General features: G+C 45.0%; 1 protein-coding gene across 1 annotated transcript in view; it reads right to left on the bottom strand.

The window, feature by feature from the left end:
- LOC144499038 (uncharacterized) overlaps nucleotides 1-24,443 on the bottom strand; it is a 122,878-nt gene that overhangs the window by 8,661 nt on the left and 89,774 nt on the right. Inside the window, exon 10 of the mRNA XM_078221091.1 lies at nucleotides 18,466-18,705. Within this exon, the coding sequence (XP_078077217.1) occupies nucleotides 18,466-18,705 (240 nt within the window). The remainder of the gene's footprint in view (nucleotides 1-18,465; nucleotides 18,706-24,443) is intronic.

Raw genomic sequence — 24,443 nt, 5'->3', positions numbered from 1 at the left:
TTTCAATTCTTCACATACTAACGACAGATGTATAGTTTATTTGGCACAACATTTTTTAAAACTTCACAGACAGGGATAGGAAACAACAAAGAATTAGGTGCAGCTTTTATGTTGCACAGATGTTTATGAAATTTTTCTTTTCTTTGAAAAAGGATCTTTTTATCAAAGCAAAAGAGAAAACAAAATGCATCAATTAATGCCGCCACATTGTCTGAAATTGCCTCTATAGAATTTCCTGAAATTAATTCCTTGTATCAGCTTTCGTGTCATTAGAATGCCTACAATGTTGTCCCTTTGTTCATGGCATACATTGACTGAGATAAGCTTTATATTCTAGGGACACTGATGGTATGAAATCCGCTAATTGTAGGTTTTACATTTTCAAACATACCTTTACAGGGGGTTGACTTTATATAACATGTTTGGTACAGCACACTTAAGTAACTGTCCTTTCAATTCCAATATTGCAATTGCACCTTTCAAAGCCTTTTAACAAATATATATACATGTACCACACTGGGACAGGAAATGATTTGCTCTATAGTGACAGTGTCAGGAAACACTCCAGTGTACCTCTAGTTCAAATCATTCATCACAACAGACATCCAATCTGTACAATTCCTCAGGGAAAGTAGCGTGATGAAAATATAGAAACATAGAAACATAGAAGATAGGAGCAGGAGGAGGCCATTTGGCCCTTCAAGCCTGCTCTGCCATTCATTACAATCATGGATGATCATCCAACTCAATAGCCTAATTCTACTTTTTCCCCATAACCTTTGATCCCATTCGCCCCAAGTGCGATATCTAGCCGCCTCTTGAATACACTCAATGTTTTGACATCAACTACTTGCTGTGGTAATGAATTCCATAGGCTCTCTTTGGGTGAAGAAATGTCTCCTCACCTCTAAATGGTCTACTCTGAATCTTTAGACTGTGACCCCTAGTTCTGGACTCCCCCACTACTGGGAATATCTTCCCTGCATCTACCCTGTCTAGTCCTGTTAGAATTTTATAAGTCTCTATGAGATCCCCCCCCTCATTCACCTGAACTCCAGCGAAAATAATCCTAACCTCATCAATCTCTCCTCATACATCAGTCCCGCCATCCCTGGAATCAGCCTGGTAAACCTTTGCTGTACTCCCTCGAAAGCAAGAACATCCTTCTTCAGAAAAGGAGACCAAAACTGCACACAATACTCTAGGTGTGGCCTCACCAAGACCCTGCATAGTTACAACACATCCCTGCTCCTGTACTCGAAACCTCTCACAATGAAGGCCATATCCTGGTTATATTTGGAAATGTTTCAGTGCCATCTGATTAAAATCCTGAACAGAGTTTTTGTTACTTCCAGACTGGAATATTCCAATGTTCTCCTGACCAACCTTCCATCTACCACCTGCGGCATGGTGGCACAGTGGTTAGCACTGCTGCCTCACAAAGCCAGGGACCGAGGGTTCGATTCCTGGCTTGGGTCACTGTCTGTGTGGAGTTTGCACGTTCTCCCCGTATCTGCGTGGGTTTCCTCCGGGTGCTTCGGTTTCCTCCCACAGTCCAAAGATGTGTGGTTAAGGTGGATTGGCCATGCTAAATTGCCCCTTAGTGTCGGAGGGTCTAGTTAGGGTAAATGCAAAGAGTTATGGGGATAGGGCCTGAGTGGGATTGCGGTCAGTGCAGACTGCATGGGCCGAATGGCCTCCTTCTGCACTGTAGGATTCTCTGATAAACCTCATCTCCTCGAATTCTTCACAGTCTCTATCTGCCACCCAGTCTCATTTATCCCTCGCTCCTGTCCTCATTGGCTTCCGGTGAAGTAACACCCTGATTTTAAAATTTTCATCCTTGTGTTAAAATCCCCCCATGGCTTAGTACCACCCGATCTCTATAACTTCTTCCAGCTTCACAAACCTCCAAGATCTCTACACTCCTCCAATTCTTGTCAATGTCCAATTATCATCTCTCCACCATTGAGAAGGAGCACAGCGACGGTTTACCAGGCTGATTCCTGGGATGGCAGGTCTGCCATGAGGAGAGACTAAATTGGTTAGGATTACATTCACTGGAGTTTAGAAGAGTGAGAGGGGATCTCATAGAAACTTATAAAATTCTCACAGGGTTAGACAGGGTAGATTCATAACGAATGTTCCCGATGGTGGTGGAGTCCAGAATTAGGGGCCATTGTTTGAGGGTAGGGATAAACCTTTTAGAACTGAGGTGAGGAGAAATTTCTTCTCCCAGAGAGTGGTGAATCTGTAAAATTTACTACCACAGAATGTAGTTGAGGCCAAAACGTTGTCTGACTTCCAGAAGAAATTAGATATAGCTCTTGGGGCTAAAGGGATCAAGGGGGAAGGGGGGATCAGGATATTGAATTTGGTGATCAGCCATGATCACAATGAATGGCAGAGCAGGCTCAAAGGGCCAAATTTTGATTTGATTTATTATTATCACAGATATTAGTATACAGTGAAAAGTACTGTTTCTTGCGCACTATACCAGATAAAGCATACCGTTCATAGGGAAGGAAAGGAGAGAGTGCAGAATGTAGTGTTACAGTCATAGCTAGGATCTAGAGAAAGATCAACTTAATACATAGTCAGTCCATTCAAAAGTCTGGTGGCAGCAGGGAAGAAGCTGTTCTTGAGTCAAGATGCTACGACAACGGATGAATGGACACCGCTCGACAATCACTAGGCAGGAGTGTTCCCTTCCTGTTGGAGAACACTTCAGCAATCACGGGCATTAAGCCTGTAATCTTCGGGGAAGCGTTCTCCAAGGCAGCCTTCAGGACACACCGCAACGCAGAATAAGAACATAAGAACATAAAAACTAAGAGCCGGAGTAGGCCATCTGGCTCCTCGAGCCTGCTCCGCCATTCAATAAGATCATGGCTGATCTTTACGTGGACTCAGTTCCACTTACCCGCCCGCTCACCATAACCCTTGATTCCTTTACTGTTCAAAAATCTATCTATCCTTGCCTTAAAACCATTCAATGAGGTAGCCTCAACTGCTTCACTGGACAGGGCATTCCACAGATTCACAACCCTTTGTATGAAGAAGTTCCTCCTCAACTCAGTCCTAAATCTGCTTCCCCTTATTTTGAGGCTATGCCCCCTAGTTCTAGTTTCACCCGCCAGTGGAAACAACTTCCCTGCTTCTATCTTATCTATTACCTTCATAATCTTATATGCTTCGATAAGATCTCCCCCCATTCTTCTGAATTCCATTGAGTATAGCCCCAGTCTACTCAGTCTCTCCTCATAATCCAACCCTCTCAACTCTGGAATCAACCTAGTGAATCTCCTCTGCACCCCCTCCAGTGACAGTATATCCTTTCTCAAGTAAGGAGACCAAAACTGTACACAGTACTCCAGGTGTGGCCTCACCAGCATCTTGTACAGCTGCAACCTAATCTCGCTGTTTTTAAACTCCATCCCTTGAGCAATGAAGGACAAAATTCCATTTGTCTTCTTAATTACCTGCTGCACCTGCAAACCAACTCCTTGAGATTCCTGCACAAGGACTCCCAGGTCCCTCTGCACAGCAGCATGCTGCAATTTTTTACCATTTAAATAATAGTCCATTTTGCTGTTATTCCTACGAAAATGGATGACCTCATATTTACCAACATTGTACTCCATCTGCCAGATCCTCGCCCACTCACTTAGATTATCTATATCCCTTTGCAGAATTTCAGCGTCCTCTTCACGCTTTGCTCTTCCACCCATCTTAGTGTCATCTGTGAATTTTGACACACTCCACTTGGTCCCCAACTCAAAATCATCTCTGTAAATCGTAAACAATTGCGGTCCCAACACTGATCCCTGAGGCACACCACTAGTCACTGATCGCCAACCAGAAAAACACCCATTTATCCCCACTCTTTGCTTTCTGTCAGGTAACCAATCCTCTATCCATGCTAATACATTACCCGTAACACTGTGCACCTTTATTTTATGCAGCAGTCTTTGGTGCGGCACCTTGTCAAATGCCTTCTGGAAATCTAGATACACCACATCCACAGGCTCCCCATTGTCCACTGCACATGTTATGTTCTCAAATAATTTCACCAAATTAGTCAAACATGACCTGCCCTTCATGAACCCATGCTGCGTCTTACCAATGGGACAATTTATATCCAGATGTCTCGCTATTTCTTCCTTGATGATTAGATTCAAGCATTTTCCCTACTACAGAAGTTAAACTAACCGGCCTATAGTTACCTGCCTTTTGTCTACCTCCTTTTTTAAATGCTGAGCAGAAACTGATGGCCAACACATGAGGACGGCCTCAACCGGGATCTTGGGTTCATGTCACACTATCTGTAACCCCCATGACTTACCTGGGCTTGCAAAATCTCACTAACTGTCCTGGCTGGAGACAATTCACACCTCTTTAACCTATGCTTAACCCTCTTTCCCACTCGCATTGTCTGTACCTGTAAAGACTTGATTACCTGTTAAGACTCGCATTCCAACCATTATCTTGCAATTGAGTTTGTGTCAATATATGCCCTGTATGTGAACCCAACTCCCACTCACCTGATGAAGGAGCAGTGCTCCGAAAGCTTGTGCTACCAAATAAACCTGTTGGACTTTAACCTGGTGTTGTGAGACGTCTTACAATTGGTACGTGCCCTCTGGTGCCAACACTGGTAGCTGGCAGAGTGCTTTGTGAGCTGGAATGTGATCTCATCTACAAATGGCCTATCCCTATGTTTCTATGCTTTCAGCTGCCTGAGCTCCAAGTTGTGGAATTCCCGCCCTAAAACTCTACCACTTTCTATCTCAATGTCCTTCTTTAAGAACTTCATTTTTGACCAAACGTTTAGTCTCTCCAGCTTACAACTTTTCTTTCTTTTTGGCTTGGTGTCTATTTTGGATAATTGAAGGCCTCTACAATGCTTTTCCAAGCTATATAAATGTAAGCTGTTGTCACTGCTGTAATTCTCCACACAGAGAGCAAACCAGATCCAGGTAGACTAGCCGAGATGAAAGTCTGGAAATTCCATAAAGCAGAGGAGATAAAGTGAAGATGTAATCAGAGTGTTCAAAATGATGAAGGGGTTTTACTGAGTAAATAAGCAGAAACTTTTCCCACCGACAGCAGGGTCAGGAACCAGAGGACATAGATTTAAGATAATTGGCAAAGAATAAAGAGAGGGCGATGAGGAGATTAGATGGGCTGAATGGCCTTCCTTATCTGTAATTATCTTGGAGTTTTATGGGTCTCTGAAGGTGGTATTTCATAATTCCAGGCCTTTTGTGTTGACACTGGTAGCTGGGAGAATACTTGGTGAGCTACAAAAGGTAAAGGGGGAGCCCTTTACCTTTCTCAGTTTAACCGACTCTTTTATTGTGCTGTTTGGCCATGTGTGTGTATAAGCACCCCCACCCTGTCGCCTCCCTCCCATTCTGGTGTCAGTCACGGCTCTGTGAGTAGCACTCTGGTTTGTGTTTCAGAAGATGGTGATCCCACTCCAGGAACGTGAACACTTTGTCCGGGAGGACACTCCCAGAGCAGTACTTGGGGGACTGCTGCACCGCTGTTCGGATGAGACGCTAAACTGCCGAATATTAGCGATCCGATGACACTATTTTGAAGAAAAGCAAAGGAGTTCTCCTTGGTGCCCTTGTCCAATCTTTATCCCTTAAGAAGCATCATTAAAGTCAGTGATCTAGCCATTAACGCATTGCTGCTTGTGGGATCTTGCTGTGTGCAAATTAGCCTGATGCCTTTTCTATATTACAACAGTGATTGTCCTTTAGAGAATACGTCACTGTCTCGATAGATGCTGTCTATATATGTGCATGTTTGCCCTTTACCTGCCATCTCTGCATTAACTGGCCGTGCCCATTCCTGCTGCGCGCTACAATGGGCAAGGCTCCGGTATGTGGAGCGACTGGGCCGGGTTGAGTGTGTGCCCTGCTATGTTGTTATTGTGGGCAAAGTTCCAGCTGTGTGTCGCTTATAGCTGGAAACAACACTTTGCTTTCTTAAACTTTCAAAAGGTGGAAGAAAAATAAAACGCTGACAAGTTTTAACATCAGATGTGGTTTTATCTGTGGTCAGTTTCAGCATGAATAGGTGCAGACTAGCAGATTAAAACTGATAAGGGAAACTAAACAAATTACATGCTATTATTCTTCAATATTACTATGATTATCAGGCACAATGAGCGAATAATAAGGAGCATTGTGAAAGGTGACTCTCTGGTTCACTTAGTGTAATGAGCTCTTTTACAGAGTTGCACAGTAAACAACAGCTGCCTTTATTAATCACTGATCAATGTCTTGCTGTTTGCTTGCTTTTCTAATTGTAATTCAATTCCACTTTTAATCGTCTATCCTGCAATAGGCTCTGATAATCCAGTCAATACTCTGAAGCAGAGGCTTAGATTCCTGATATGCTATTTCAGCTGAAAAGGTTCCCATTTCCACTTTGATCAATCCTGTTTCAAACTGTAATCATTTTCTTCCTTCAAATGTTTAGCACCGAATGTAATATTTGTAAGGATTGTAACTTTAGTACTTCCCCTCGAGTTTACAGCGCAGTCAGGTGCAAACGTGCAGGTGCAACTATTCCACAGCTTCGCACAGGGACTGAATGTGTCAGTTTTTATTCTGGCTCCATGTGAATGTAGGAAGGAGAGGGGAGAGGGGAGAGAGAGAGGGGGAGAGAGAGGGGGAGAGAGGAGAGGGGGAGAGAGGAGAGGGGAGAGAGAGAGAGGGGGGAGAGAGGAGAGGGGAGAGAGAAAGAGAGAGAGGGGGAGAGAGGGGGAGAGAGGAGAGGGGAGAGGGAAGAGGGGGAGAGAGGGGGAGAGGAGAGAGGAGAGAGGGAAGGGGAGAGGGGAGAAAAGAGAGGAGAGAGGGGAGAGAAGAAGAGTGAAAGGAGAGGGGAAGTGGGGGAGAGGAAAAGGATGAGGACAGGGAGAGGAGAAGAGAAGAGAGAGAAGATGGTGAGAGAGATGAAAGTGGAGGAGGAGAACGGTGGAGGGTTCAGGGGAAGGAAAGGGGAAGAAAGGAGGGAATGAGACAAAAGAGGGAGAGATGGGAAGGAGAGGGATGAAGGAGAGTGAGGGGTGAGAGGAGAATATTGGCACATTGCCTTCCCATTGTGTTTGTCGCAATGGTCAGAGATGAGGAAATAGCTTCAGTCCATCGAACACAATTTGTATCCTATTCACTGCAATTTTTAAGAGTGAGATTAACATTTTGAATAATGTTTGTATAATAAATGGTTCTGAAAATCATTCTTATATCTCAACATATAACTTTACAGAGCATGTCAGAGCTGGAAACCTTCAAATTGACATTTTATATCACAACGCCATCACCATCAAAAAAAATTAAAGGTGAGTGATTAACCCTAACCCTAACCCTAACCCAACCCACACTACCCTAACCCTAACCTAACCTTAACCCCTACCCTGAACCCTAACCCTAACCCTACCCCGAACCCTGACCAAGCCCAAATCCTAAAACGAACCCTAACCCTAACATTAACCCTAACCCGAAATCTAACCCTAACCCAACCTACACTACCCTAATCCTAACCCTAACCCTACCCCTACCCACACTACTCTAACTCTAACCGCACCCGACCCTAGCCCTAAACCTAACCTACCCTAGCCCTAATCCTACCCTGAATTCTAGCCCAAACCTTAACCCGAACCCTGTCACTAGCCGGAATCCTAACCCTAAACCAAACCCGAACTCTAACCCAACCCAACCCAACTGTCCCCAACCCTATGCTACGAAACCCTAACCTACCTTACCCAACCCCTATCCTACCCAGCCCTACCCCTATCCTATCCAACGGTACCATACCCAACCCAACCCTACCCTAACACTAACACAACTCTACCCTACACTATCTGACCTTACCCTAAACCTAAACCTACCTAACCTTACCCATAACCTAGCCCTACTCTACACAACCCTACCTTACCCAACCCTCCCCAGCTAACCTTAACCCTAACCTTACCCAACCATCCCTAACTAACCCTACCCCTAATCCTAACCCTACCCTACCCTAACCCACCCAATCCTATCCCGAACCCCTACCCTACCCTACCACTTTCATTCCTGGATGTCCGACACAGAATATATTGAGCAATGAGGTGCTGTGGAACACAGTGTCGGGGAGGAAGGAGATAGTTTGGTTCTCACAGGCTTCCCACGTCACAGAGTCACAGCTTTCAGCCTGGTCTCTGTCACCAGACACAGGAGTGAAAGCCATGGAGAGAGAGAACATTTCATATCCTGGCTGCTCACTTGCGAGAGGCAGTATACAAGCATGGTTACCATGGTATCTTCAGAGCCACCCTTTCAGTACCAGAGGGTTCAAGCACTAGATGGCTGAAAAATGAATTTAGAAAAACAAGAAGAGGTCATTCAGCCTCTTAATCCTGTTCCACTTTTAATTCAATCATTTCTGATCTGTATCTCAGCTCCATTTTCCAAACTTTACTGCATATCTTTTGATTTCCTTACCAAAAATCTCACTAGCTCAGCCTTATAAGGTCCATTTGACCCCAGATCAACAGCAATGCGGATAAGTGTGAGGTTATGCACTTTGGAAGGAAGAATGGAGGCATAGACTATTTTCTAAATGGGAAAATGTTTAGGAAATCAGAAAGACAAAGGGACTTGGGAGTCATTGTTCAAGATTCTCTTAAGGTTAACTTGCAGATTCAGTCGGCAGTTAGGAAGGCAAATGCAATGTGAGCATTCATGTTGAGAGGGCTAGAATACAAGAGCAGGGATGTACTTCTGAGGCTGTATAAAGCTCTGGTCAGACCCCAATTGGAGTATGGTGAGCAGTTTTGGGCCCCATATCTAAGGAAGGATGTGCTGGCCTTGGAAAGGGTCCAGAGGAGGTTCACAAGAATGATCCCTGGAATGGAAAGCTTTTCGTATGAGGAACGGCTGAGGACTCTGGGTCTGTACCCGTTGGAGTTTAGAAGGATGAGGGGGGATCTTATTGAAACTTACAGGATACTGCGAGGCCTGGATAGAGTGGACGTGGAGAGGATGTTTCCACTAGTAGGAAAAATTAGAACCAGAGAGCACAACCTCAGACTAAAGGGACGATCCTTTAAAACAGAGATGAGGAGGAATTTCTTCAACCAGAGAGTGGTGAATCTGTGGAACTCTTTGGGCCAGAAGGCTGTGGAGGCCGGGTCATTGAGTGTCTATAAGACAGAGATAGATAGGTTCTTGATTAATAAGGGGATCAGGGGTTATGGGGAAAAGGAAGGAGAATGGGGATGAGAAAAAAATCAGCCACCATTGAATGGCGGAGCAGGCTCAATGGTCCGAGTGGCCTAATTCTGCTCCTATGTCTTATGGTCCAGCACAAGGGAGTTTGGCAAGATTGAATGGTATTTACTCAAATGCAAGGAGTCTGACGAACAATGCAGATGGGTTGAGGCACAAATTAAAACATGGGGATATGATGTCAGTGCTGTCAATGAGACATGAGAGAAGGGGTAGGATTGGCAGCTCAATTGGCAGGATATAGGATCTTCAGGCGAGAGGCGAGACAGGGAAGGAGGTAAAAGAGGAGAGGGTCTCTCAATTTTGATCAGGGAATCAATTACAGAAGGAAGGAGGGACAACATCTGAGAAGACTCTTCAAATGAAGCCATATGGGTAGAACTTTAAAACTAGAAGGAGCAATCACATTGCTTAGAGTGTTCTATAGCCCCCTAACAGTCTGAGAGAAATTGTAGAGCAGATATGGTTGACCAGATGGACAGGTCAGTGGCAAATGGAATTCAATCTGGATAAATGTGAGGTGATGCACTTGGGCAGGACAAACAAAACAAGGGAATACATGTTGAACGGCAGGATCTGGGAAGCCCCAAGGATCAGAGGGACCTTGGTCTGCTACCTTGCAGGACAGGTGAATAAAGTGGTTAAGAAGGCGTATGGTATACTTGCCTTTATTAGCTGAGGCATGGAGTTTCCGAGCAGGGAGGTTACGCTGGAACTGTACAAAACATTGGTTAGGCCACAGCTAGAGTATTGTGTGCAGTTCTGGAATCCACATCATAGGAGGGATGTGATAGCACTGGGAAGGGTGCAGAGGAGATTGACCAGGGTATTGCCTGGGTCGGAGAGTTTTAGTTAGAACATAGAAAAAATACAGCACAAACAGGCCCTTCGGCCTACAAGCTGCGCCGGTCATGTCCCTCCCTAACAAGGCTTATATATAGGCTTACCTATAACCCTCAATCTTATTAAGTCCCATGTACTCATCCAGAAGTCTCTTAAAAGACCCTATCAAGTTCGCCTCCACCACCACTGACGGCTGCCGATTCCACTCACCCACCACCCTCTGAGTGAAAAACGTACCCCTGACATCTCCTCTGTACCTACTCCCCAGCACCTTAAACCTGTGTCCTCTCGTAGCAGCCATTTCAGCCCTGGGAAAAAGCCTCCGAGAATCCACCCGATCTATACCTCTCAACATTATGAAGAGAGATTGGATAGACTGGGGTTGTTTTCCTTGGAGCAGACGAGACTGAGGGGGGATATGACTGAGATGTATAAAATTATGAGGGACAAAGATAGAGTAGATAGGAAGAAACGTTTCCCCTTGGTAGAGGGATCAATGACTAGGGGGCAGAGATTTAATGTAAGGGGCAGGTGATTTAGAAGGGATGTGAAGAAATACGTCCTCACCCAGAGAGTGGTGGGGGTCTGGATCTCACTGCCTGAAAGGGTGATGGAGACAGAGACCCTCATAATAAGTATTTAAATGTACACTTGTGGGGCCAAGGAATACAAGGCTATGGGGACCAAGTGCTGGTAAGTGGGATTAGAATACTTCAGTGATTTGTCTTTGACTGGTGCAGGCGTGATGGGCCGAAGGGCCTTTTTCTGCGCTATAGACCTCTATGACTCTATTATGGGGAGGAAAAAGTCACTTAAAAATTACAGTGAATATCCGCAATGCGTGGTCTGAAGGGATGGTGGAAAAAGATTCAATAATACCTGACAGGAGGGAATTTGATGTGGATTTGAAGGGAAGAAAAACTGCAGGGCCAAAAGGAAATAATAGGGCCAGCACAGACCCGATGGGCCAAGTGGCCTCCTGTGCTGTGAAGTTCGATTAAATGCTTTCACCAAAAACAAAAAGAATAATAGATGATGTGGGTGGCACAGTGGTCAGCATTGCTGCCTCACAGCGCCAGGGACCCGGGTTCGATTCCGGCCTCGGTCACTGTCTGTGTGGAGTTTCCACATTCTCGTGTCTGCGTGGGTTTCTTCCGGTGCTCCGGTTTCTTCCCACACACCAAAGATATGCGGGTTAGATGGATTGGCCATGCTAAATTGCCCCTTAGTGTCACGGGGACTAGCTAGGGTAAATGTGGGGTCATGGGGATAGGGCCTGTGTGGGATCGTGGTCGGTGCAGACTTGATGGGTCGAATGGCCTCCTCCTGCACTGTAGGATTCTATGATAACATTTCTTAAATAGACCTCAAGTTGCTGCCGATTAACGTGTTATCATCGGCCCCTTAATTGTCCAATGTGAGTAACTCCAATTATTCCAAATTAGCCAATGACCTTGGCTCCTGATCTTTCAATTCAACAGGCAGATACTCTGGGGCAGATTATTAACCCTGGGCCCGAGCTGATCTCATTCGCACAACAAAATATTATTTGTCTTTCCAGTATTAGACAAATAATTGTCTCTTATAGCTGCAAACATGCTAATAGTTTACAGAGTAAAGACATGTCATAAAGTGAACTCAACTCAATCAATGGCTCTGCTACATTTCTAACCATGTGTTATCAATGAAGGCAAACAGATATGGCTGAAGTGCATGATAAGGTTTAACATAGAAAGGGCAATATAGGATCTGCAAAAGTAATCCACATAATCCTAATTGATTAAATATTGAAATGTTTAACGAGGCACGCTGAATTTTACTCCAATGCAATGCGCCCCATCTGATCTTCTTCTTGATTCTGTGCCTGGAGAACTCTTTGCTCCAGTAAGTGGTAACTCTGTCGAACATTTCAAAATTACTTTGAGTTTGGACACATTCATGAAGGCAGTGATCTATGTTGGCAACCTTGGCTCAGTCAAAAGGTTGTGCTCAAGCACCATGCCAGAAACTTGGGCAGTATTTTACACTCACACTGCTGCCTCACAGCGCCAGGGACCCGAGTTCAATTCCCGGCTTGGGTCACTGTCTGTGTGGAGTTTGCACGTTCCCCCCGTGTCTGCGTGGGTTTCCTCCGGCTGCTCCAGTTTCCTCCCACAAGTCTGAAAGAAGTGTTGGTTAGGTGCATTAGCCATGCTAACTTCTCCCTCAGTGTACCCGAACAGGCGCCAGAGTGTGGCGACTAGGGTATTTTCACAGTAACTTCATTGCAGTTGTTGTAATGTAAGCCTACTTGTGACACTAATAAATAAACTTTACTTTACTTTTACGTGTCCCTGCCGGGTGTGTTTTCAGCAGGGTGCACGTAAAATAGGGTGGGGATGGGGAGCCCAGCAGGGGAGAGAGTCCCCTTTTTTCAAGATTCACCAATCAATTCAGCAATCACAGAAATGCAGCAGTAAAATGATAACACCCATTGTTGGCATTTGGTTGCAAATATCATCGAATATTTATACAGTGTGGGTCACTAATATTAAGAACCACGATGATATAATGCAGTGTTAGTTTGTGATCACCTACAGCTGATCCAACCGCGATTATTAAACCAGAAAATACAAACTTTACTTGACGCCATCGTGCAATATTGTTAATTTGACAGGGGAATATCCTGTTAGTTATTTATAACACTGTACGTTGATTTCGGTGACCGCCTTAGCCCTCATTAACACCTTCTGCACGTTGCACCACGTGGACACACTGACAGGAAATTCATATAATAGCAAATTACTCCGGATGCTGGAATCTGAAACAAAACAGAAAATGCTGGAGAACCTCAGCAAGTCTGACAGCATCTGTGGAGAGAGAATAGAGCCAACATTTCAAGTCAGGATGACTCTTTATCAGAGCTCAAAACTTTGGTGCTATTCTCTCTCCACGGATGCAGTCAGACTTGCTGAGATTTTCCAGCATTTTCTGTTTTTGTGACAGGAAATTCTTATTTGGAGGAAAAATTCAATACTTGCAACCCAGATAAATGGCACAAGAACTTTTCCATTCTATAGAAGAATTAGAAGACTTTCTCCTGCCTGAGTGCATGATATTATTCAATATAATTGTTTCATACAGGGGTGGAATTGGATTCTATTTAATCAGTATTCCCACAGGTCGAAAGAACAAATGACTCCTGAGCAACAAAGTGGAACAATTGAACAACACAGGTCTTCACTGCCAGTGAGAAGCATTGGTGTCCCCAGGTGTCTCTGTGCAACATTACTTTTAAGAAGCCAGAGGGCAAAGACTGAGTGGTTCACAATTGTTTCCGTGTTTTCTTTAGCAGCAAGTCTGAAAACTCTGCTAATTACTGCTTCTCACTACAATATATTTCCAATACCTACTTTGCAACACAACTTTACCACGAAATTTCATTCCTCAAAAAACTCTTTAAAGCAGCAAGATAGACTGGGATAATAGGTAAGTAGACAAAAGGACAAGATTGAAGTCAATAAAAAAGACTACTGAGCATCATGCGCAGTGTAAAACAGATTACTGATTCAGTATGAGCCTGTTACATACTTCTGGTAATTTAACCTCACAAAGATAAAGGCAAAATACTGCAGATGCTGGAATCATAGAATCCCTACAGTACAGAAGGAGGCCATTCGGCTCATTGAGCCTGCACTGACAACAATCCCACTCAGGCTCTATACCCATAACCCCATGCATTTACCCTGCTAATCCCCCTCACACTAAGGGGCAATTCAGCATGACCAATCCACCTAACCTGCACATCTTTGGATTGTGGGAGGAAACCCGGGCACCCGGAGGAAACCCACACAGACACGGGAGGAACGTGCAAACTCCACACACAGTCACCCAAGCCGGGAATTGAATCCGGGTCCCTGGCCCTGTGAGGCAGCACTGGTAGCCGCTGTGCCGCCATGCTGCCTGATCTGAAACAAAACAGAAACTGCTGGAAAATCTCAGCAGGTCTGACAGCAGAAGTGTCATCCTGACTCAAAACGCTGGCTCTATTCTCTCTCCACAGATGCTGTCTGACCTGCTGAGTTTTTCCAGCATTTTCTGTTTTTGCTAACCTCACAAAGCCTACCTTCCATCAGCCGCAAGATAAACAGATCTCCAGCCATGATTCCACCCTCTGCTCACAAGATAATTATGAATGACAAAGTTCATCTCACCCAGCTCCTCTCACCCATCTGGAATGACATACAAACATACAGAGTACAGGACAGAGATAGAGAACCTGGTGAACTGGTGTGACGACAATAATCTCTCCCTCAATGTCAACAAAACGAAGGAGGTAGTCATTGACTTCAGGAAGTGGAGTGGAGAACATGCCCCTGTCTCGCCCAATGGGGATGAAGTGAAAATCATAGAATCATAGATTCGATGATAATGGTCGGGGGTTTCAAGTTTCTCGGTGTCCAGATCACCAACAACCAGTCCTAGACCCTCTTTGATAGTTAAGAATGCCCACCAACACCTCTACTTTCTCAGGAGGCTAAGGAAATTTGGCATGTCTGCTACGACTCTCATAAACTTTTACAGATACACCATAGAAAGCATTCTTTCTGGTTGCATCACAGCTTGGTATGGCTCCTGCTCTGCCCAAGACCGCAAGAAACTACAAAGGGTCGTGAACGAAGCCCAGTCCATCACGCAGCAACGCAAAGAACTGACCATACGGCAATGCAGAGAAACTGACCACACGGCAACGCAGAGAAACTGACCACACGGCAATGCAGAGAAACTGACCACACGGCAATGCAGAGAAACTGACCGTACAGACCAGAAAATCTGGGGGTTGTCTTCTTTGAGCCCATTTCCTCCTGCACTGCCTGCCTGTCTGTCCATCCTTGGGGTTTTTATGGATCTCTCCCTTGTTAGGGCAGATCAGCTGCAGGTTGGGTGAGTCATGTTTGAGTATTCCAGTTAGTTTAATGCCGTTTGTCTTGTTACCATGAAGGGGAAGCTAAGTCAGCACTTGCAGGTGTGCTGATGTGGGAGGGTGAGGGAGAGGGGGGGTGAAGTCGGAAGGGGTGTTGGGGATTGTGCCTCTGTGATGATCAGGGGCAGGGGAGAGAGGGGGTCATGTCACTCAGTGATGTGGGGGCCTTGTGCAAGGGGGTCCCGGGGGGGGGGGGGGGGGGGTGGGAATAAGGGAGTCGGTAATGTTGGGGGGGGCAGTTCCTGATGTCTGTGGGGGGGAGGGGGAGGATATATCTGGCCTGTGGGGGTTCTATCAGAAGAGCTGCTTTTTTTTGTACTTTTTCTGCACATGTGCAGTTTGTGACTCCATTCTGAGCTGCCGGCTGTCGGGCAAATTAGGCCCCGCCCACTGCCTCCAGTGGCTGGAAACTGTCTAGCCCATTTTTTCAATGACTAAGTACATATGATTGGGTGTGAAAACTCACCCAAACAATGGTCAGGAAGTCTCCCATTTTCATGCCAGATGGACCCTTAGAAAAATACTCGTAAAATTCCGCCCAATTTCTCGAGAGCCATAGAGGTTTACAGCATGGAAACAGGCCCTTTGGCCCAACTTGTCCATGCCGCCCTTTATTTTAAACCCCGAAGTTAATCCCAATTGCCCGCATTTGGCCCATATCCCTCTAGACCCCTCTTATCCATGTAACTGTCTAAATGCTTTTTAAAAGACAAAATTGTACCCGACTCGACTACTACCTCTGGCAGCTTGTTCCAGACACTCACCACCCTCTGTGTGAAAAAATTCTCCTTCTGGACACTTTTGTATCTCTCTCCTCTCACCTTAAACCTATGCCCTCTAGTTTTAGACTCCCCTACCTTTGGGAAAGGATATTGACTATCCAGCTGATCTGTGCCACTCATTACTTTATAGACCTCGAAAAGGTCACCCCTCAGCCTCCTACGCTCCAGAGAAAAAAGTCCCAGTCTAACCAGCCTCTCCTTATAACTCAATCCATCATGTCCCGGTAGCAACCTAGTAAATCTTTTCTGCACTCTTTCTAGTTTAATAATATCCTTTCTATAATAGGATGACCAGAACTGTACACAGTATTCCAAGTGTGGCCTTACCAATGTCTTGTACATCTTCAACAAGACGTCCCAACTCCTGTTTCAATGTTCTGACCAATGGAACCAAGCATGCTGAATGACACTCTGTCCACCTGTGATTCCACTTTCAAGGAGCTATGAATATGTACCCCTCGATCTCTTTGTTCTGTAACTCTCCCCAATGCCCTACCATTAACTGAGTAAGTCCTGCCCTAGTTCAATCTACCAAAATGCATCACCTCGCATTTATCTAAATTAAACTCCATCTGCCATTCGTCAGCCCACTGGCCCAATTGATCAAGATCCCATTGCAATTGGAGATAACTTTCTTCACTGTCCATTATGCCATCAATCTTGGTGTTATCTGCAAACTTACTAAACATGCCTCCTATATTCTCATCCAAATCATTAATATAAATGACAAATAACAGTGGACCCAGTACTGATCCCTGAGGCACACCGCTGGTCACAGGCCTCCAGTTTCAAAAACAACCCTCTACAACCACTCTCTGGCTTCTGTCAAGAAGCCAATTTTGTATCCATTTAGATACCTCACCCTGGATCCCATGAGATTTAACCTTATGCAACAACCTACCATGCGGTACCTTGTCAAAGGCCTTGCTGAAGTCCATGTAGACAACATCAACTGCACTGCCCTCATCTACCTTCTTGGTTACCCCTTCAAAAAACTCAATCAAATTTGTGAGATATGATTTTCCACTCACAAAGCCATGCTGACTGTCCCTAATCAGTCCTTGCGTCACTAAATGCCTATAGATCCTGTCTCTCAAAATACCTTCCAACAACTTACCCACCACAGATGTGAGGCTCACTGGTCTGTAGTTCCCAGGCTTTTCCCTGCAGCCCTTTTTGAATAAAGGCACAACGTTTGCCACCCTCCAATCTTCAGGCACCTCACCTGTGACTATCAATGATTCAAATATCTCTGCTAGGGGACCCGCAATTTCCTCCCTAGCTCCCACAATGTCCTGGGATACATTTCATCAGGTCCCAGGGATTTATCTACTTTGATATGCTTTAAGACTTCCAGCACCTTTTTCTCTGTAATATGTACATTCCTCAAGACATCACTATTTATTTCCCCAAGTTCCCTAACATCCATGCCTTTCTCAACAGTAAATATCAATGAGAAATATTCATTTAGGATCTCACCCATCTCTTGTGGATCCGCACATAGATGACCTTGTTGATCCTTAAGAGGCCCTACTCTCTCCCTTGTTATTCTTTTGCCCTTTATGTATTTGCAGAAGCTCTTTGGATTCTCCTTTGCCTTATCTGCCAAAACAATCTTGTGTCCCTTTTTGCCCTCCTGATTTCTCTCTTAACTCTACTCCTATACGCTTCAAGGGATTCACTTGATCCCAGCTGCCTCTGCATGTCATGTGCCTCCTTCTTCTTCTTGACCAAGGCCTCAATATCCCGAATCATCCAGGGTTCCCGACTTCTGCCAGCTTTGCCCTTCACTCTAAGAGGAATGTGTTACCCTGAGCCCTGGTTAACACACTTTTGAGAGCGTGTCACTTACCAGATGTCCCTTTGCCTTCCCACAGACTCCCCCAATTAACTTTTGAAAGTTCCTGCCTGATACCATCAAAATTGGCCTTGCCCCAATTTAGAATTTTAACTTTTGGGCCAGACCTATCTTTCTCCATAGCTATCTTAAAACTAATAGCATTATGGTCACTGGTCCCAAAGTGATCCCTCACTAACACTTCTGTCACCTGCCCTTCCTTAGTTCCCAAGAAAAGGTCAAGTTTTGCCCCCTCTCTAGTCGGGCCATTCACATACTGAATGAGAAATTCCTCCTGAATACACTCAACAAATGTCTCTATGATTAGACTTTCAATTCCAGATTTTTATTCAATGCAGATTTCACCATCTGCCATGATCCCCAAAGCATTATCCTCAGTCTCTCTTCCAGCGACAATACCATAACACCACCACTTCCCCAATTTGGGAGCTGGGAGTACTGAACGGAATGAAGCAGAAGTAAATCATTGCCTCACCTGGAAGGAATATCGGGGCTTTGGGCGGGGAAGAGAGAGGATGGACAGTTGTTACATCTCCTGTGTATGCACAGTAAGGTGCTGTAGGGAAGGGACTCGGTGTTTGGAGATGAGAAAAGAGGTTCTGCATTGTCAGTGTGTGGAGCTGGACATCAAATTAAGAAGCAGAAGCTCAAAGGTAACAATTTCTGGATTATTTCTGGAACCACATGCAAATTGGCATCGAGCAAATCAGATTAGAGAAATGATTGGTTACTCACAGTCTTCAAAGTTGGAGACATGTTTCACCTCCAAGCCTTGCACTCCAGAGGGTCTTGTTGCCCGTAGCTTTTCAAAGGTCCGCAAAGCTTTTGCTTTTCGTGCTTGAACTTGCCGCACTCTCTCCATCTCCGCCAGAGCACCATGTCTCAACCCTGGTGAAGTCTGTCTGTGAATGTGACTGGTCAGCGAAGCCTCAGTTACCCTCTTGCTCTGAACATGGTTTGCGATTGAATCCAACCCTGCATTTAGTTGAGTGGCTCAATGTGGCAACAAGAATCAAAAAGAGGTCAATGGGAAAAAGGAGAACATTAATATAAATAGTACATCTTCAGAACATTCAAAGCATGTCACTACAGTTGTAATGCAGGAAAACATGGCAGCCAGTTAGTGCACAGCAACCTTTCTGAGACAACAGCAAGATAAGTTACCAGACAACCAGTTTTAGTTGGTGATTGGGGAAGAATACAATAACACAATAAATAGGAGCAGGAGTAGACCATTCAGCCCATCGAGCCTGTTCCACCATTCAATACTATCATGGCTGATCTTAGGCTTCGACTCCATTTTCCCCCCATGCAAGGTCAGGTCTCTCGGTGGCATGCTGGCACCAGGGACACAGGTTTGATTTCCGGCTTGGGTCATTGTCTGTGTGGAGTTTGCACATTCTCCCCGTGTCTGCGTGGGTTTCCTCCGGGTGCTCCAGTTTCCTCCCACAGTCCAAAGATGTGAGGTTAGATGGATTGGCCATGCTAAATTGCCCCTTAGTGTCATGGAGACTAGCTAGTGTAAATGCATGTGGTTACGGGGATAGGGCTTGTGTGAGATTGTGGTCGGTGCAGACCCGATGGGCCAAATGGCCTCCTTCTGCACTGTATAATTCTATGATTCTATATCCTTTAATTCCCCGAGAGACCAAAAATCTGTCTCTCCCAATCTTAAACGTATTCAACGATGGAGCAACCACAATCCGCTGGGGGAGAGAATTCCAAAGATTCACCATCCTTTCATTGAAGTAACTCATCTCCGTCCTAAATTGCTCCTTATCCTGAAACCCCGTATCTTAGGTTCCTCAGTCAGTGGAAACAATCTCTCAGCATCTACCCTAATCAAACCCCCTCAGAATCTTGTCAGTTTCAATGAGATTGCCTCTCATTCTTCTAAACTCCAGAGAATATAAGCTCAATTTAGTCCGCCCCTCATCATTTGGATAGTCCACTCATCCCAGGGACTAATCCAGTGAACCTTCACTGTATCACCTCCAATGTAAGTATATCCTTTCTTAAAGGTGGAAATGAAAACTGCACACAGTATTCCAGATGTGGTTTCACCAAAAACATGTTCAATTGTAGCAGGATTTCTTTCTTCCAGTATTCAAATCCCTTTCAACGAAGGCAACATTTGCCTTCCTAATTGCTGGCTGTACCCGAATGCTAACTTTCTGCATTCCTCATACCAGAACACCCAACTCTCTTTGATCATCAACACTTACAAGTTTCACCCATTAAGGAAATGTTCCGCTTTTCTATTCCTGTGGCCAGAGTGAATCATTTCACATTTCCCCACATTGCAATACCAGAAATGGGTGGCTTGTCTTTTGAGTAAGAGTTTTAACAACACCGGGTTAAAGTCCAACAGGTTTATTTGGTAGCAAATGCCATTAGCTTGCGGAGCGCTGCTCCTTCGTCAGATGGAGTGGATATCTGCTCTCAAACAGGGCATACAGAGACACAAAATCAAGTTACAGAATACTGATTAGAATGCGAATCTCTACAACAAACCAGGTCTTAAAGATACATAGAACATAGAACATAGAACATAGAACATTACAGCGCAGAACAGGCCCTTCGGCCCACGATGTTGCACCGACCAGTTAAAAAAAAAACTGTGACCCTCCAACCTAAACCAATTTCTTTTCGTCCATTGTCATACAGACAATGTGAGTGGAGGGAGCATTAAGCACAGGTTAAAGAGATGTGTATTGTCTCCAGACAGGACAGCCAGTGAGATTCTGCAAGTTCAGGAGGCAAGCTGTGGGGGTTACTGATAGTGTGACATAAACCCAACATCCCAGTTTAGGCCGTCCTCATGTGTGCGGAACTTGGCTATCAGTTTCTGCTCAGCGACTTTGCGCTGTCGTGTGTCGTGAAGGCCGCCTTGGAGAACGCTTACCCGAAGATCAGAGGCTGAATGCCCGTGACCGCTGAAGTACTCCCCCACAGGAAGAGAACACTCTTGCCTGGTGATTGTCGAGCGGTGTTCATTCATCCGTTGTCGTAGCGTCTGCATGGTTTCCCCAATGCACCATGCCTTGGGACATCCTTTCCTGCAGCATATCAGGTAGACAACGTTGGCCGAGTTGCAAGAGTAGGTATCGTGTACCTGGTAGATGGTGTTCTCACGTGGGATGATGGCATCCGTGTCGATGATCCGGCACGTCTTGCAGAGGTTGCTGTGGCAGGGTTGTGTGGTGTCATGGTCACTGTTCTTCTGAAGGCTGGATAGTTTGCTGCGGACAATGGTCTGTTTGAGGTTGTGCGGTTGTTTGAAGGCAAGAAGTGGGGGTGTGGGGATGGCCTTGGCGAGATGTTCGTCTCTGTATGCCCTGTTTGAGAGCAGATATCCACTCCATCTGACGAAGGAGCAGCGCTCCGAAAGCTAATGGCATTTGCTACCAAATAAACCTGTTGGACTTTAACCTGGTGTTCTTAAAACTCTTACTGTGTTTACCCCAGTCCAATGACGGCATCTCCATATCTTGTCTTTTGAGGACAGGTTGCCCGCTCACTCTGACGAAGGGTCATCCAGACTCAAAACGTTGGCTCTATTTTCTCCCCACAGACGCTGTCAGACCTGCTGAGATTTTCCAGCATTTTCTGTTTTTGTTTCAGACTCCAGCATCCACAGTATTTTGTATTTGCCCTTCTGTCCATTTATTTGCAGTTCTCAGCAAACTATTTTCCAGGTCACATGGGGAGAATTTCCCCACACTTTACAAAGTAAAGTTTATTTATTAGTCACAAGTAAGGCTTACATTAACACTAATTCCTCTCGTCGCCACACTCCGGCATCTGTTTGGGTCAATGCACCTAACCAACACGTCTTTCAGACAGTGGGAGGAAACCGGAGCACCCGGAGGAAACCCACGCAGACACAGGGTGAAAGTACAAACTCCACACAGACAGTGACCCAAGCCGGGAATTGAACCCAAGTCCCTGGCGCTGAGAGGCAGCTCCACTGTGCCACCGTACATAATTATTGGGTATGAGCACAGATGGAGTTTAAATTCTCACCCAAATGATAGTGCAGCATTCCCACAGTGGATTGCAGGTCAGGTCTCTGGAGTGGGGGCTTGAACCCTCAAACCAGTGAACTCAGTGTGCAAGAGCGCTGCCCACTGAGCTGATACATTACTCTGAGTGAGATAAAGGGAAAGGCAGTGACTGTGGAAATCTCACTGTTCTTGGTTTTGTTCATTGCAACTTGTTTACAAGATTTTCCCAAGAACTGGAACATTTACTGTGCCGTGGAGCCACTGACTGAAATTCCAAAGATGTTGACGGCTCCCCTCATTTGAATTGTTGGTGAAAGGATTTCCTGGTTGATTGACATTTGGCTCATTGGACCAGCCCTCCCTTTATTTACCAATCACGGCTCTCTTTATCAATTCTGACAAAATGTCACTCAAAGTAACTGTGGGGTAGGAATGGGGGAGTGGGGAGCGCTGGGGCGAGAACAAAGAGAATCAAATCCTTCTGAAGGATTTTCTAACAGTCAGCAAAGACCTAGCAGGGCCAGTGTGTGGTCCAAGGAACAATCATTCCCTCAGCATCCTCCAGTTCTGCCGAAGACTTACTGCTCTTACACCACCAAATAACTGTTAAACTATCCCATTAATAGATTGTAGTCTGCAATGATTATCTGCATTTAACCTGCTCCCTCCAAACACTGCACTCTTTCGGGTTCATCCTGCAGCTGAATGCTAAATACATCCAGCAAGCCATCACTTGACAGTCAATATTGTTGGGATTGGTGTAAAAATAGGAACCTCGTTAACTTTCTGCTAATTTGTCACCATCAGAAAAAGAAATTGAATTGCAACATCTGCTGAAACTGTACAGTGACTAAGCTCGACAATATACTCTCCATCAAGAATTCATTAACTCAGTTTATTGGATGGTTCAATCTTTTCACCAAAGAAAATGCTTTTAATTATGTCACTAATCTATTAAAAGAACAGGTTGTCTGGGAATAATTGTCCATCAACCAAGGCTGAACAACAAAGAGATCCAGGGCGGTGCACTAAGAATCTAGCAGTACATGCTGGGGAGCTAGAGGTAAACATAGAATAGAAACATAGAAACTAGAAGCTGGAGTAGGCCATTCGGCCCTTTGAGCCTGCTCTGCCATTCATCTTGATCATGGTTAATCATCAAAATCAATATCCTGATCCCCCCTTATCCCTTGATCCCTTTAGCCCCAAGAGCTATATCTAATTTCTTCTTCAAATCACACAACGTTTTGGCCTCAACTACATTCCATGGTAGTAAATTCCACACCCCCGGGTGAGGAAATTTCTCCTCACCTCAATCCTAAAAGGTTTACCCCTTATCCTCAAACTATGACCTCTAGTTCTGGACTCCCCCACCATCGGGAACATTCTTTCTGAATCTACCCTGCCTAACCCTGTTAAAATTTTATAAGTTCCTATGAGATCCCCTCTCACTCTTCTAAACTCCAGTGAATATAATCCTTATTGACTTAGTCTCTCCTCATATGACAGACCTGCCATCCCAGGAATCAGCCTGGGATAGCAGGTCTCTCCTCAAAGCCTGATATTGGTAGTCGGGGAAATGTTAGAATCTACAATAAAGAAGAGAATAAGGACAATGGTATGTAATTTAAGGGGAGAGACTGCAAAGTTCTTGAGCGAATTGATATAGGGAAGGTAAAGGTTTTGGAGGTGTTGGCCGCCTTAAAAGTGGATAAATTTCCATGTGCAGATGAATTGTGTCCCTGGCTGCAGGGGGAGGCAAGGGAGGAGATTGCAGGGGCTCTGACCCAAATTTTTAATTCTTCTCTGGCCACAGGGGAGGTCATAGTAAGAAGTTTAACAACACCAGGTTAAAGTCCAACAGATTTATTTGGTAGCAAAAGCCACTTAAGGCTCCGAAAGATTGTGGCTTTTGCTACCAAATAAACCTATTGGACTTTAACCTGGTGTTGTTAAACTTCTTACTGTGTTTACCCCAGTCCAACGCCGGCATCTCCACATCACAGGGGAGGTGCCAGAGGACTGGAGAACAGCTAATGTGAATCCGCTATTTAGGAAGGGTTGTCGGGATAAGCCAGTGAGTCAGTGAGTCTCACGTCAGTGGTAGGGAAACTATTGGAGAAAATTCTAAAGGAAAGCATCTATCTCCACTTGGAGAGACAAGGTTTGATCAGGGAGAGTCAGCATGGCTTCGTCATGGGAGGTCATGCCTAACAAATTGGATTGAATTTTTTGAGGAGGTAACCAGGTGTGCAGATGAGGGTAGTGCGGTTGATGTACTTTATATGGATTTTAGCAAAGCCTTTGACCCACAGGGGAAGCTTGTAAAGAAGGTAAATTCACATGGGATACAAGGCAATTTGGTCATATAGATTCAAAATTGGCTCAGTTGTAGGAAACAAAGGTGATGACAAAAGGCTGCTTTAGTGACTGGAAGCCAGTGTCCAGTGGCGTATCACAGGGATCTGTGTTGGATTCCCAATTATTCATCATTTATATAAATGACATTGATGACTATGTGGGGGGTAGGATTACTAAGTTGCAGATGATACAAAGATTGGCCAGGTGGTTAACAGCGATGCTGAGTGTCTTGGTTATAAAAAGATACAGACGGGATGGTCAAATGGGCAGATAACTGTGTTCAGTTCTGGTCACCCTATTATAGAAAGGATATTATTAAACTAGAAAGAGTGCAGAAGAGATTTA

Source organism: Mustelus asterias, chromosome 9 (assembly GCF_964213995.1).
Source record: "Mustelus asterias chromosome 9, sMusAst1.hap1.1, whole genome shotgun sequence".
Classification (NCBI taxonomy): domain Eukaryota; kingdom Metazoa; phylum Chordata; class Chondrichthyes; order Carcharhiniformes; family Triakidae; genus Mustelus; species Mustelus asterias.
This window is presented reverse-complemented; position numbering and strand designations above follow the sequence as displayed.